The following is a 16704-nucleotide window of genomic DNA, read 5'->3' as shown; positions in this document are numbered from 1 at the left end:
TTGTGTTAATAAAACAAACAAAATCCATGGAATTTACATCTAACACGCTATCTTTTCTTCCGTATGGGCACAGTTATTTTGATGAACACAAAGAAACACTTCCTGGATTTCATTTGTCAAAACTGGCAATCCAGCCTCAAATGAGGTGGATGGAAAGCTCATCATCTCTAATCAGCAGAAACAAGTTTGAAGAGAACCAGGGCAAAAAGTCCAAAACTGAAGAATCTTGGATAGTATGGGTGCAATAGAAGTGATTCAAGAACCCACATTCTTATTGGAATCTGTCTGGCTAAAGTTACACAGTTCTGTAGCAAGAAGCCTTGGCAACTCTGGGCAACAGCCTGAGAAGAAAATGCATTTAATTGAAGAAATAGAAGTATACGACACTGGCAATGACCTATCTTTGCCAAGGTTTCTATCCTTAAACTCTGATTAACAGTAGTGAATGGTAAGGATTGATTTTCTCCTGGTGGGTTCACCTCATTTTTTCTGTTATATAACTAAATGCTTGGTCAGATTACCCTTCAAATCCTGAAATTTGGGACCAAAATAATCTAACTTGCAGACAGAAAAATGTCTGGTTCTGATGATGGAGAATAGCAGGCATGGTGCCCTGTCAGCGCCGGACATGACCTCCCTGTGTCGGTACGAGTCTTCATTTTCACCCCAACAAAATGGCAATAACAATACTTGCCCTGCCTCACAGGGGGACTCCGAGAATTTAACACGTGTTTCCTTGTTAAACAACATTTTGTAAATATTTCTTGTCCCACATTTTTTCTGGGCACTAAGATAGAGAAGAGGTGAACAAAGGCAAGTTCAATTTCTTCAAAATATAAACATCAAATAAGAAATTAAGAAGAGCCAAGGCATTGAAAACATTGTCATTCCTGGAAAATGTGATCATTTTATTTGCAGTTTTCTTTTTTTTTGGCCGGGGCTAGGTTTGAACCCACCACCTCCGGCATATGGGACCGGCCCCCTACTCCTTGAGCCACAGGCACCGCCCCTGCAGTTTTCTTTTTAAAAATCTTTATTCCAGATGACTCTTATAAAACATACAACCCTAAAACGTACAGAAACTGAATTTTGGAAACACTCCCATCTTTATGGGATGGGAAGCTTTGTGTGTGAAAGCATCCTGCCGTGTTTTTCTGTGAATAAATTATTTGTTTCAAATCTGGGAAATCTAGATGGATTTTCATGGAAAGCTACTCCTTAGAGCAAAGTACACTTGCAACTTTATTTCTTGGAAAGTCAAAATCAGCACACGGTGCAGAAATACTGATTTCAAGGTTCTCATTCTGCTCAGATTCACAGTGATTCTGTGGAGAGCGCCGTATTTTGAACCTCGGGGCACAGATGTGACTGTAACCTACTACTGTCAGCCTTGCCTGACTTTGTCTGTCCTCACTTGGTTGCCATAAGAAAGATGAGCTTTATTTAAAAGGAAAGGTGAAGTCATCGAACCCCACAGGTAGTGTAGGTATGTAAAACTGACATTTTCTGTAGAAAAGAAGTGGAGGTGATCGCTGTGGAGAAAAGGGCAGTGATGACCTCCCTGTCTGCACCATGTCTTAGAGGAAAAGCACAGAACCACGAAGAGAAAGCCGGGGGTTCCCATCCCAGTTCAACTGCTGTTAGCTGTGCAACAGAAGCAAATGATTCATCTTTCCGCACTTCAGTTTTCACATCTGGAAAATCTGAATAATATGCATCTCCCTTGCAATACAGCATGAATGGCAATTAAATGTACTCACTGGTAAATTTACAGAAATTAGAATGAAGTATTTGTTAAAAATGAGAATTAGCAATACACTAATTGCGTTTTGACAAATACCTACAGTTTATTTGTCTTGGTGTTAAGTTAGACTTTTGAAACTTGTCTTGCCTTTTGTATAAAGGAAAATAAAATGACATTAGCCCCACAGTGGAAGCTAAAGTGATCGCCAAGTGGTATAGAAACATGGAAAGGAAAGTACACTGATATTTACTGCCTACCTGAGCCACTGCCTACACTGCAGTCTTTCAGTTGGGATTTTTATATGTTTTTTTTTGTTTGTTTGTTTTGTATTAAATCATAACTGCATACATTAATACATTTATGGAGTGCAATGTACTGTTTTGATATGCAATGTGGATTGCTTACATCTAACTGATTAGCATAACCATCACCTCACTTACTTATTTGTTGTGGTAAGACATCTATACTCTATTCTCAATAGTTTTGAAATGTACCATTGCATTATGCACTTTAGATGAAGTCCCACCAAATACCCTCCTTCCAAATGGAACAAAAAGTGCCCGATGTACTCAATACTACACATTCATACGAATGGTAAAACAGTTGGGATTTTTGAATCCAATTCAAAAAAGTCTTGACTCTTTCTAACTACACTCAACATTGACAATTACTAAATTTTCCTAGAGGAAGAGAATTTAGTCTTCTAAATTTAAGGTCAATGGATTGCTTCACCTCACAGCACAGGTGGAGCTTGAGAACGCCTTACTGGGGATAAACTTTCCGAAGCTTTACTATCTCAAGGGGATATCCTCAAAGTTAAAAACGATACTTAAGTGGGGTTCCTTGGAGAATCAGAAATTTGTTCTTCACCTATCTCTAATAATGAATGAGACAGTCTGAGAATGTTTGAGCAAATGCAAAGTGGCTTTGAGCTATATTATTTCGATCTTAATTTCAAACAAAAACAAAACCTTCTGCCAGGATTACTATGTCCAGGGACTGAGGCACTAAGGTTAACTTCATAAAGTCAGGGCAATTCCACTGAGTTCTAATCCTGGAAGATGTCCTAAGAATTCTTCAAATATATTTATATGTTTATGTTACATTGTTTCTTATAGAACTGTTTTCATCATCTCCTGAGGCAGAAGGGAGTAAAGTAAAAGTCCATAGAAGATAGAACTGAAGCTATTCCTGAGAGAGAGGGCTAGAGACATACACGGGAATGGCAGGGCCCTTCAGTCTTTCATCTCCCTGGGAGGTCTAGGTTGACCTCTGTTGTGCTGGCAGTAGAAAAGTTAAACACTCCCTTAATTCCATCCATATAAAAAAGAAGCAGAGGAAACCTCAGGTACTTCCCCTCTTCACCAGCTGCTGGAGATGTTAGTGTTTCCCTTGCCCCAGCTCCCTCTCCTTCCCTCCTGCTACCTCTCACTAAGATGGAGGTGAGGATGGGAAACTTTTATCCCAAACAAAGAGTTTCCATAGGAAGAGGATTTTGCTTTTTTCTTTCTTAAAGAAAAACTCTTTTAAAATAAAATAAAAAATTTGTGACAAAGAACACACATACAAGGAGGGTGCCAAAAAATGTATACACGTTTTCAGAAAGGAAAAAACTATATTACATTTGTAGTACTCAAGTAATGTTTGACTTGAGCAATTACAAGAGACATAGATTTAATACACGAGATAACACACGTTATCAGTATAGATTATTACAGATGTAATACATTTTCTTTTTTTTAAATGTGTATACATGTTTGGCACCCTCTCTGTGTGTATATATATACAAAAAAAAAAATCTGTACCTGTTTTTCTTGGAAAAAAGAAACACCTCAAAAACTCTCCAAATAAATATTCTTGATGCACCAGGTTTCCAATCTGACTGATGGTTCATAAAACAAATCTCACCTAATTCTTTCTGTCCGATACTCCCACAATTCAAGGATATAGATCATAGAATAAAATGAGACTGGAACTTTTAATTTTAAGCATTACTTTATAGTGGAGTCAAGTCTTGTTGGTTTGAAAAACTGCTGGATATATTTTTGTTACAGAGCTGGAAGACCACTAGAATCATTATGGTTTCAATGCTTTAAAGACATTCATTTTCCAGAGTATGAAAATTTGGACACACTTCTTTTTGTTGCTTTCTTTAATGTAGGCAAAGCCTTTCGAAATCAATCTTTAGTCTAAAGACTTTCTGAATTGCACAATTCAAATTTGTGGCTATCTTACCATTCCAATGGATGCAGCTGTGCCTTTTTATTCATGAGCTGAAATTGTTCAAATACATTTAGAAGAGACCAGTATTGGGTCAGGACTGAACCAGGTTTTCCCATAGGATTTTCCATGTCATAAAATTCATGCATCAAAGTTTGAATCCCAGGTGTAGTAGATGGGAAGAGCTGAGAAGGAATATTCAAACACAGGATATCAGCATAAATTATTAAAAATAAATTAAAATGAAATATTACTAAGAAAGGGTTCGTATTTAGTCAGATGTTTAAAACATAAGATATTGATTGAAAATCTATTGCTCATTAACATCATTTAATTTTCTGTGCTGCTGTCTAGGTAAATGCCACTTTTTATAAGGAACTAATTTTGTGAAGGATCACATTTCCAAATGAGGTGAGTTTTCTTTTCTTTTAATAGAAACTGATTTCTCCTTCCTGTTACAGATACCTGAAAACAGCTAAATAATGCAGTGAGTCAGGCAGAGGGAAGAGGAAAAATCCTCTTAAACCACGGAAAAATCTTGTGTCAGGGTGAGAAATACTAATCTCACACACACGAAAATCTGTGGTTATCTTTTTGCTACCCCGAGAGTCAAGGAATTGGGGTTTGCCTTTCTTTTATAAAATAATTCTTTAGGTTTTCTTCAAATTATGCTGACAGAAGTTTTCCACACTCAGGATATTTTAAATTGTGAAATTGCTGAAGGATGAAGCCACACTTTGGTTAAATTTCTCTAGTCATGCGGCAGACTGTTGTAAATATGATACCTGCTAGATTTAAATTTATTAAAATGAGTATGTGTTAATTAAATTTTCTTTGGGGGAAATAAACTTATTTTTTAACCCTTTAAATATGGAGTCAAATTACAAAAGCAAACATCAAACAGTCATTAATTAATTTAGTAAACTGGTTAAACTTGTATAAGTAGCATATGTATACACAGATTATATTAAAGTTGAAAAATGCATAAGACAAATATAAGCTTAATAATAAAGTAGCAATGGACTTTTGAAAAATGCTATTGTGGTAGATGTTTTTTATGAGAAAAACTTAGGTGGAAAAATAAATTCATTATTACCTATATAAGAAGCAGAATTGTAAAGAAAGCAAGTACTGAGCATGTACATTCATTAGTAATTAATCATCTTTTTGATATTAGCCAATAAATAAACAGAACCCAAGAAAATACATGGTAGAAAAAACAAATGCCTTGTTTCAAAGCTAAAACCAATAATTATTATAATTACATATTTTCTTTGAAGTTTACTATAGAGTTATAACTAAGATTTAAGTCGTTTTCTAAAATATTGTTATATTCAAATGTATTTGATTTTACACAAACAAAAAGTGTATGCAGAAATAAATTTTGATTGCATATAAATGTTCCAATGCTAAAAGCAAAACGAGAGAAATGTTGCCATTTTTCCTGAGAATTTTCAAATCCTACCAGCTATGCTAATCCTGTATTCTTTTATCTTAAGTCATGTATTATTTGCAAACTCTTAAAGCATATAGGTTTTGCTCATCTTAGATCTCCAAAAACGAGGAAAGAAGTTAGCAAAGATTACTATTTCCTAAATATCTTAGTGTGAAGTCTAAGCAGATAGCGTAGAGCTGATCTGTAATCTCAGTCAAGAGGAATCAAATGTCACTTTTGTTTTACCAGTTGGAATTGTCCCAGACTCCCAAGTTCCTTTATGAAAGTGATAATTGAGTTGATTTCTTCTAAAGATAGACATTGATGTAGTTCCTTTTGATCATTTTCACTCTATGTTAGGAAAAAAATAAAACTTGAACGATTGTTAAAAAGTCAAACCACGTTCAGCCCGATTGCCTCCTCCCACTTCATAAACCAAATTTTGAACTCGAAATAAACAGCTGAGCTAATTGACGCTAAATATATGTAACAACTTTAACCTGTCACAAAGCTGTCTGAAACTAAGAAAACATATTGATAAGGGGAACCTGTAGGAGAGAGCTCAATGATGCTTTGGTAGTGAGGTTGGGGTGATGCTCCAGCGTGCAGTAAAAATTAATCAATTCTATGCTGAGGCACTACACCCTATTCATCCACATCTACCCAAACATGTCGACAGCTATGAATGTTTAAAAACAATTATGTCTTCATTCAAGTCTCCTGGCATTAATTTGAAGCATCCACTGCTATTCTAAACTGACTCTAAAGAATATTAATGTTCTTTTAAAGTAATCTATAGTCTATAATAGGTATTAGTCATAATATTCACAAACATTCTTTAGGAATTTATGAACTATTTTATTTTATTTTCAACCCAAATTTCATCATAATCACTCACTCACAAACTTAGTTGATGTAAAAATAATATTGGTCCTCGGGTCAGAAAAAAAATGGAGCTATAACAGATACCAATTAATCAAATGAGTTTTCAAGGTGCTTAATTGAACAATAAAGAACAGTAACTTCTAATGAATGACTCGAAAAAATACTTGTCAGCACATGAATGTGGGCTTACCTTGTACGCATCTGATCTAAAAAGTCTCTGAAATATCTCGGAAAACACAGAAAGTGATGATTCATTAGAGAAAAGAAAATTGAAAGTATCTTTTAAAAGGAATTCTTCTATATTCTGGTCCTCAAGCTCCATATTATCATTATCTTGAAAATGTAAATGCTCATGTACCTTTGAAAGAATAAAAACACAAATATTTTCATTGAACTTACTTTTAAGTGGAATTATTTCTAAGACATGATTTATTTAGGGTTGGATTATAGATCAGAACTGACATCTAGTGGTCTTTTTGGAGGTCAACAGTTTTATAAATGTGAGTAATGAATGTTCTTTAAAAATACAATTAAAGACACAACTCTTTTAGAACACTATAAACTGACTAACTAATGTATAATAAATCATGTTAGTTTCTCTTGATACTTTTTTGGTTAAATAATGTATGTTCATGGAAGACAATACATAACATTTTTCAGAATATTTAAGAAGTCATAATGCAAACGACAAGATATGTGTGCAAAATAATAAATAAATGGGGCAGCGCCTGTGGCTCAAAGGAGTAGGGCACCGGCCCCATATACCGGAGGTGGCAGGTTCAAACCCAGACCCCGCCCAAAACTGAAAAAATAAATAAATAAATAAATGACTGTTAAAATATGTAAATTCATATAGTTTCAAAACTTTATGGATAAATATTGGAACTATTCAACCAACTGTCGTAGCCACATATGATGTCATTAGTTTTATCTGTAATGTTTGAGAGCATGTGGATGCTACATGAAGTTGAAGTCTTGTGTATAATTTATTTTACTCTTCTGCCCTTCTCATGCATATCCCAAGGTACAACTTCCATGGACTAATTAAATCAATTGTCTCCTTGTCTTTTTGTCACTAAGGGCTATTCAGAAAAAAAAAATACAACGAAGGAAATGATCAGAAAGGCGTATTTAGTATTTAATTAGAGAGAGAGGAAGGAAAAGAATCAGAGTGTACAAGAAACACTCTGCTATGTATATTACACTAGAAAAAGCAAAAGTTCCAAAATTCCCATGGCTTTTTGAATTAAAATATAAATCAATTTTAAACTAAATGTTTATATATAAAAATAAAATTACCTTCACGGCATGTGACACACCTTTTGGGGGCAGGACACAATTATAAGAGGGTTGTTACCTGTCAAATGCAATCACTGTAACCTGGTTCTTTGTACCCTCAATGAATAAATTTGTACCAACAATAAAAAAAGATAATAAATAAAAATTACCTTTTTATAACACATGTGAACACACTAGACCATCTGCTATTTTCTATTACTTACGTGTTATTTTCCATTTTCTCCATTGACACATATTTGACTTTATCCAATACTTATTTCATAAACAGTGCTTGAATCGTAGAAAAATTCTTTTTTTTTTTTTTTTTTTTTTTCTTACAGAGACACATAGTGGGGTTTGGAACTCATAAATTCTCCATATACTAGATAATGCCCTGAACCATAAGCCTATGGTGACTTTGATGCAAGCTGGCATTTCTTTATTAGTTACTATGAATAAAAGCAACACACACACACACCCTTCCCCCAAAGGTGGAAGCTGATACCATTCGTGAGTCCTTTGATATACTGACCTGAAGCACTACAGGGTACGTGAAACTGCCATAACCAATGTCAAAAGTTAAAAGCTGAAAACATAATCTGCATCTAAAACAAAAACACAAAGTAACACAAAACTATATTCTCTTTACTACATTGACTCCATTAGTTGGTATCATATTAATAATTACTATAGTTAAATTTCAATATCTCCACTAATTAAAAAGAGCAGTGGCTTTGATAACCTAAAATTGCATGGAATTAATTACTGAATTTGCATCCTATTTTATTCCTTACAGAAAATAAAATTACCTAGGAATCCATACACATTAAACCAGACAACAAAGTTATTTCATAAAAATCTAAACGTGAAAAAGAAAAGTCTCCCAGTCCTATATGCTAGGCACTTATTAACATAAAAGGCATAGTAAAGTTTAAGTTGAAGTGACCCCTCTGTTTTTACATACTAAATTTAATATATCCTTAGAACAAGGTCCGTACATTATAATCAAGCAAAACTAAGATATGGGGGTAGGAGTTATTGAATTTTCTTAATAAAGATCTTTGTTTCTCTCTCTGCATATGAAATCAGTCGGATATTTGAAAACAAAATTTATGATTCATAAATTTGTTATGTAAAATTACACATCGTCAGTACTAAGCATATATGAAAGAAATAACTGAGTTTCAACAAAAAAACTACAACTTAAAAATTAACTTTAAAAACTTACACTTTATTTCTTGTCACTGTTGAGAAACTGCCAAATTTGTAACCTGTTCTAAAATTTTAGGATCTATAAATTTAGTCATGTGAGTCTAGAAGATCCCCTTTGTCTACTGAAATAAAATTTTCCAAGTATCACCTACTTGTGATAATTAAAATATATTTTCACCAACACTTTCAGAAGATAGGTTTTTCTCTTTAATTAAAATCTGTTTTTACCTATTGACGGTCTTTGGTCCCAGAGTAGCTGTTTCACTGAACACTTCTGAGGCTAGCAGGAGTTTGCTAATTGCTTCTTTCATATTATCAAAAGCCTGAAGAGATGAACTGGCCCTCAGGAATGTCTCAAAAAATGTTTGCAGCTATGAACAAAAAGAAAAGAAAAAAAATAAACCAACAGGATTCATATGTTGAAACAACAGCTTCAATTTGTTTATTTCCAAGATGACCACTGGAAGGATGCCTTTAGGTTATCTTTCCCTGTCACACTCAAAACACCTCCTTAAACAGGGAAGTTCAGTAATTTCAGTATATGTACCGAGAGCAAAGTTTGAATATTTTGTAATTTAAATTAATTTAGTGCTAACTCCACTCTGTTTTTCTAGTTTTGTATCATCGTGGAATGTGCCATGGAACTATATAACAAGGCTTGTGATCAGAACTCTCAAGTTTAATTTGTGGCTCTGCTAACTAGGCAAACTTGGACTTGCCTCACTCCTATAAATCTTTGTGTCCTTCTCTTTAAATTGGGTTAATAACTAGCAACAAGAAAGTTGCAGAAGCCAAATTAGAAAGCCACTGTAAAGCATGAAATTCAAATGTTGTTTTTTTATTACCGATTTTCTGCACACATTAAAACAAAACCAACTGTATCGAAGTTGTTTCTTCGTCTTGTTATTCCAAGGAAAATCTAGCTGACAGCTAACTTTTAAATTCAGGTTTCATGTGGATAGAGAGGATGGGGCAGTATTACAAAAGGGAGCAGGAAGCTCAGATGTCTTCCCAGAAATGCTATAGTTAGGGTCACAAATTGCTATTTTTATTTGCATAAGCATTAACACAATAACACAATAAAACTGTTTCTTGAGAATGCTTAGCATTAAAATTCAAGTCAATAATTTTTTAAAGTATAAAACAAATCTCATACTGATCCCAAGACTTTGTATAGACATAGTCTTTCAAAGTTAAAACAAAAAATGTTATTTGAGAAAACATGCACCAGGTATTCTATTAATGTTTTTAGAAAAATGGACTGGACTGCGTAAGATTACAAAGTGAAAAATTTTAGTTGCTACGATAATGTAGGGCAAATATTGGCACAAGTCACCTGAGGAAAATTATAAATAAATCTTTTAAAAGCACATGCAAAACTCCCCCAAGATAAACAAATACTGCCGTCATAAACTTTTACCAGCTGAAAACCAGAAACCTAATGAGATTACATATTAAGACCTTGCGATCACACCATTTACACGAGGCCCCTGGGATGTTTTTTCTATTTTACTAAGAAAAATAAATGTAATAATTATGATTAAAAGAAAACAAATTAATGCTAGCACTAAAATGTTAATACCTTTGAGTCAAAATAGATTAACACTATGTTTTTCCAAATAAAAGTAACTCATCATATTTCACTTAGTTCACCGTATTATGCAAAAGTACTATTCACAGAGTTTAACTTTAATAGCATATGAAAATCAGAAATGTCTGTGCAGCTTATAAGATATACAAGATCAATTACCAGATTATATGCTTCAGGGGGAAACATAATTAATGGCTTAGGGTTGTATTTATTCTTCTACTGTGGAAATGATTATTTTTTCATTCTGATTTCAATGGTGAGCATTGAATATAGAGTGTCATTCAATTCCATCTTTTAGTGAAAATTCTAACATGCAGAAAGTCCTGAGCTCTGTGCTTTGGGTGACAAGGTCCATAGCACAGTGGAAGGAGTGTGCATTCTCCCAATTAATCCTCGTAAAATGTCCCTAAAGTCGGAGGATATATGCAGGGCACACCACGGCTCAGCATGTCAGCATTCAACATGTTAGTTCCTTTTATTTTTTTATTAATTAAAACAAGACAAGGCCTAGACACATAAACTGCTCTAAAAAAAATTAAGTCTTAAAAAAAATTCAAAACACACAAGTCCACAGCCATGCAAAGGAGATTTCAATTAAAGGGGTTGTCCAGTCCAGACTCTGAGTGCAATGCGTGTTTGTGACACTGACCAGAGAAGAGCATTTTAAAAGTATACGGGGTGGTCATGAAGTTCATGCCCAAGTTTAAATTACACACTATTTTAAATTGCACACGACCTTTATGGCCACCCTGTATTAGAAGCTTTCAACAGAATTATTTTAAAAAGAGAAAAAGATGTGGCTAGGTTGAATGGGCCGCTCCAGAGCTGTGTCTCCTAACAAAAATTAAAAAAGCAGAACTGAAGGATTCAAATAACTGTCTTTTCACTCATTCCTTAAGAACTGAAACTGCTGAAAGAAGGTTCAACATGAACCCAACGATCATGAAAACAAGTGAATTAGAATATTTGTACATACATAGAACTACCTTTATAGCAGAAATGTGAAGAAAAGAAAGAGAAAATGCACTCAAAGAAAAACCTCAAAAAAGCGATTTCTCTTATTTTTGTATGTCTGAGCTCTGTTGCCAGTTTTCGTCTATGTATGCGTTCCCTTCTCTCTCACTGCCTGACTTTCGATTTATTTCAACCCTTCCATTGGAAGGAAGTTCCAAATGAGTGTGATTCCTTCTATTTGATTTAGTTAGTACGTTGGCAAGCAAACTGCACGTGCCAGAAATGAAAGTAAAGTCATGCGCGTATTTTTTAAAAATCACCAATTTTCAATGTTTCCCAAAGAGGACAGAGCACTGCAATCAGTTCTTGGAAATGAGTTCGTCTAACTACCTCCCTTAGACTTAGTAGAAGACGTTTTTGCGTGCCTGGTTATATTGCAATTTATCACTCTAATTGTATTTCCTCAGTCAAATAACTTGAGCTCCGTGTGTCTCAGTGTGTTCAGATACAGAAGGACAGAACTGTGCTTGACATTCTCATCAGACAATGTCAAATCTGAAACTATCTGACATTAATTCCACTCAAATGCCACCAGAACCTGAAAAATTTCACCCAGGAGCTTTCTTAACTCAAGCACAAATATCTGAAGGAGAAGCCTCACCTTGGCTGTGAATTTAAAACAATCAAGCCCTAAATTCAAATATCAAGGAGACTTCTGCCTCTCCACACCAGCACTTCTAACATTTTTGAGTTAAATAAATAGGAGAATATAAATTCCCAAGGAAATTAGTGCCTTGGCAGTGAGATAAAAATGAGTGAAAGAACACCTTAAAATTTTTACCATGACATGAAACTATTTTATGAACTATAAATTTTCCTCCTTTGGTATAAAAATGAAGTACAAATTTAGTGTAAAATAAATTACGTATTATATGACATTGTAAGATCATGGTCGTAAAACCAGACGGCTAAATTATCACCGTTTGTTTGTCCCTCTGAAAAACACAAGCACTAAGCAGTAAGGTGCCTAACCTTCTTACAACACTGATCCATTCAAGCAACTTGTTGAGATACAAATATAGGTGGAACAAAATTCTCAATTAAAAAAGGAAGGTTGAGGGGAACTGAAGATGAATTTAAAAGCATCTATAGAAAAAGTTCGGTTTCATTTCTGATATCTTAAAATACTTCCAAGGTGTCCTTATTATCCACCTCATTTCTCCTCCTGGTCTCTAACAACTCCTCCGTGCTATGTTCTGGGTTCCACCTCATTATTTTTCTCTATCCTCCCATAAGACCTTGGGCAAATTGCTCTCCATGTCAATACATGGCCTTCCTCCAGTGCTAAACTTGCTGATTTTCTTGGGGATTTTTACTGCTAGATTGTGAGATTTTCAAGGTCAGGAATTGTCCCATTTTATCTTTGGTTTTCCAATGCCTAAGGCAGAGCAGGCATTCAGTAAATGCTGTTGAATAAAAAAGCCTAACTACCACGTTACAGAAACCACAGAGATGTTGATAAGAGAAATAGTTTCCTGTAGCTCTGGATAATGTCGCTTTCCTTTTTAGGATAGCCTGTTTATCTCTTGCTTCCATCTTTGAGAGAGGGAAAAGACACATTTTCTCTGGTGACTTGTAATAAAACATTTGAAAAATAGAAGCTTATAGCTGTTTGAGAGAATTTTTGAGATTAGAAAATTCTGAGATAAGACAAGGTAAGATTTAGAACAAAGGATGAAAGATTAGTCAATATTAATGTTTTTTTTTTTTTTTTTTTTAAGTTCAGTCACTGGGAAACTACAGCAGAATACTAAACTTCAATATTTTGAACTTTAGCTAGTGTTTAATAGTATTGTACTTTATCAAAGTTCACCAAAATTTCTCTCAAGGTTACCATGTGAGAGATTTTTACTTTGCCAGATTAAAAAAGAATATTGGTACTTAAAGTCATTTTCCACCAACAATCAAATAAAAAGATGTTCGATATCACTAATTATTTGAGAAAGGAAGTTAAAACTATGGTGAAATATCACCTCAACCCTCTTAGCATGGTTATTAACAAAAACAAAACAGAAAATAACAGGTATTAACAAGGATAGGAAGAGATTGGAATCTTTGTGTTCTGTTGGTGGGAAAGTAAAATGAGGTAGTCCCTTGGAAAACAGTGCAGTTGTTCCTCAAAAAATTAAAAATAGAATTACCACATGATCCAGCAATTCCACGTCTGGGTATACAGGCAAAAGAATGGAAAGCAGGGTGCTCGCTTCGGCAGCACATACACTAAACTTGGAACGATACAGAGAAGATGAGCATGGCCCCTGTGCAAGGATGACACGCAACTTCGTGAAGCGTTCCATATTTAAAAAAAAAAAAAAGAAAGAAAGAAAAAGAATGGAAAGCAGGGTGTCAAAGGGATATCTGCACTTTCATGTCCATAATAGCGTTATTTACAATAGCTAAAAGGTGAAAGCAATACAAGTGTGCATCAAGGACGAAGGGATAAACAAAATGTGGCATATATAAATAACGATTGTCATCCAGCCTTAAAAGGAAGCAAATGCTGACTCATAACATGGTTGAATCTTGAGGACGTTACGCTGTGTATCATAACCCCATGAGAAAGATGCTGTGCGATTCACGTCCATGAGGGGGATCCAGACCAGTCAAATGCACAGAAACAGAAAGTAGAAAGGTGTTTGTCAGAGGCTGGGGAAGGTGAAATGAGGAGTTCTGTTTAATGGGTATATAATTTCAGTTGTGCAGACAGTTCTGGAGATTAGTTGCACAACAGTGTGAAGATTCTTAATGCTAACTAAACTATACATTGAAAATGGCAAACTTTATGTCGTGTGTACATTACTACGAGTAAAAACTTCAAAGAATCATTTTGCAGTTTTCACAACCTCATTTCCTCCAACCACCATGTTGATTAACCACTTGCTAATTTTGAATCACCAAAGTCCTAAAGAGCATTCATTTTAATGTTTATGGATTAGTTTCTTTCTTTTTAAAAATTTTAAGAGATTTAGTGGGTGAAGTTGAATTTCTTCACGTGTGTGTACTTTACAGTGTTGAAGTCAGGGCTTTTAGTGTATCTCCCGCCAGTCCTTCACGCCCCACAGGTAACTTTTCATCCTTCACCCCATCTCACCCTTCTCCCTTTTGAGTCTCCAGTGTCCATTACACCACTCCGTGTGACCTTGTGTAGCCATGAGGGGCACTTTCTTAATGTTTAGAACTTTTGCAAAACAAAACAAAAAGTAACTCCTCCCTTATGCCATTTCTCAGCTTCTGCAAATAATGAAAATATTCTCTCTTTCCATATCATCTCCTCTTAGTCTCTGTTTTATCCTTGAATGCTCTTTTGTCCTTGAACTTATTTGTGTATGATGTAAAAATCCCATACAGCAAGCTTAAATGCTGACAAGAATGATTCTGAAGGGAGGGCAAGTTCATAATGAAACTCAAAGTCTAGGGAATGATCATTTCAGGGTCTAGTCAATGCTTTAAAGGAAGATTCACATAAGAGCTCGGTGTCGACTTATCCCTGAGTAAAGCTAAGGGCATTCAATTAAATAAATAAAATCCAAGATTCTGTGTTTTTTATCCAAATTAAATAGTATAAATTTAAATTTACCTAATTTTAATATTTCTAGATTTGTCTATTGTTCTTGATGGGTATTATTTTGCCTTTTTCAGACTTACGGGAGACCTCTCTGACTTTGACCGAACCAATCCAGCTCCTAGCCTCTTGCAGAAATCTTAAAAGTGTAACTGAAGCAATCCAAATACTTAAGAATTTTATTCCAATATATTTTATATAGGGATTTAAAAATTTCTTTTTATAAATATCAATGAGAAGAATGTGTTTATGAATATGTTTTAAAATGTCAGTGCCCAGATGAGTCTAAGTTTTAAAAAAAGTTCTTACAAAGAGTTATGGTACAGCTTTTAGTCATTTACAATTGATCAGAACACTAGGAATAGGTTCTGAATCTTACTAAATAATTTCTAAAATAAAAAATAATAAAATTGTATTGGAAATGAACCTCTCAAATAGATACGGTTTCTTTTTATTCACTTAATTCATATATAGATTGAATGAATATAATTCATTCTAGAACAAGAACAGCTAAGCATCAGTATTAATATTACTATTAATAGAAGCAGGGAAGAAACATGTTCACATAAATATTCAGAGGTGAATGGAAGAGCTTGGTTATGGAAACATAGCTTAATTCTTTGAACTCCCTCCAAGATATATTTTTAAAATTACATAGTGATTTACCATGAAATATTCAATTTTGTTTAAAAACAAAGAACTGAAAGCAACCTGAGTTGTAAAGGATTTGTTAACTAGTGACCAGCATCCTTCACTTTCTCTGAAGGACATTGTATTTAAATTTACCTGCTTTGGGGGTGGGGGGCAGATTTTTCATCTTCAGGCAATCATCATTGTGAGGGCCAGCGAAAGCCAGGCCTTTCTTTTGTAGAGCAGAAGGGTGTCTATAAAAGGAAAGGAAAGGGGATACCTTTCTAGGCGAGATCAAATGTCAGAACAGTGTTCACACCAAAGATGAAATTGTGAGCATTGATTCTCTTGAAGCCATCTGTGTACCTGTGACCTCTTAGAGAGTCTTCGTGGGTCCCCCAAGGCACACGACACCCAGTGAGGATCACAGCTCTGGATGTGGCTGGCCAGTGGAACACATCTACTACACATGAGAGGGCCATGGCAGGAACTGAAGTGCTGTGAACCCTTGGGGCCCTGGGAAGAAGTCTCCTTTATGCTTTAAAGGGACAGGGTATGTGTGTGTTTGGGGGATGGAATTGGGTATTTATAAATAAAAGAAAAAGAGTAAAAAAATATTTGAGAAAAAGAGAAAAATGACTAACTTACAAACCTCAATAGTAATGTAACCATTTATGTAGTAAGTATGTGGTATGTTACTAACCTCAGCTAAGCTACCACTGTGTGGCAGACACTATGCACCACTTTGCATGAACAGCAATGCTAGGGGGATGGTATTTGTCCATTTTATAGATGAAGAAATTGGGGGTGGAGAAAACTAGCTACTTTCCTAAGGTTACTGAGCCAGGAGGCAGTCAGTGTGGGTGTTGAAGCCAGGCTACTTTCTTACAAAGCCCCAGCATTACTTCTGTCCCTGTGTTTTTGATGGTACTAGTTTTCAGAATGTGGACAAACCCTGAAATGAAAAAGAATGAATCATCTGTTTTTTTACTTTTATGGAAAATGTGCTTGAAACTGTCACAATTCCCCATCACATGACTTTTACACCCATGTACCTAAAACATCAATTCAATAGCTTGAGGATTTATGTAGCCTAATTTTTTTTTGAAAAACTAAAAATATTTCTTTGTAAT

At 34.8% G+C, this 16704-nt stretch overlaps 1 protein-coding gene and 1 non-coding gene across 5 annotated transcripts in view; one reads left to right on the top strand and one right to left on the bottom strand.

Moving 5' to 3' along the window:
• CPED1 (cadherin like and PC-esterase domain containing 1) overlaps positions 1–16704 on the bottom strand; it is a 288422-nt gene that overhangs the window by 133877 nt on the left and 137841 nt on the right. For all 4 annotated transcript variants that reach the window (XM_053608585.1, XM_053608586.1, XM_053608582.1 and 1 more), the window contains 5 exons: positions 9003–9145; positions 8095–8167; positions 6475–6642; positions 5646–5750; positions 3980–4149 (listed from right to left, as the gene is read on the bottom strand). In XM_053608585.1, the coding sequence (XP_053464560.1) occupies positions 3980–4149; positions 5646–5750; positions 6475–6642; positions 8095–8167; positions 9003–9145 (659 nt within the window). The remainder of the gene's footprint in view (positions 1–3979; positions 4150–5645; positions 5751–6474; positions 6643–8094; positions 8168–9002; positions 9146–16704) is intronic.
• LOC128560502 (U6 spliceosomal RNA) lies at positions 13576–13682 on the top strand. The gene has a single exon (XR_008373000.1). It is a non-coding gene; the product is annotated as a U6 spliceosomal RNA (small nuclear RNA).

Source organism: Nycticebus coucang, chromosome 11, assembly GCF_027406575.1.
Source record: "Nycticebus coucang isolate mNycCou1 chromosome 11, mNycCou1.pri, whole genome shotgun sequence".
In the NCBI taxonomy this organism is placed as follows: domain Eukaryota; kingdom Metazoa; phylum Chordata; class Mammalia; order Primates; family Lorisidae; genus Nycticebus; species Nycticebus coucang.
The sequence above is the reverse complement of the archived record's forward strand: the minus strand, read 5'-3'. Positions and strand labels throughout refer to the sequence as shown.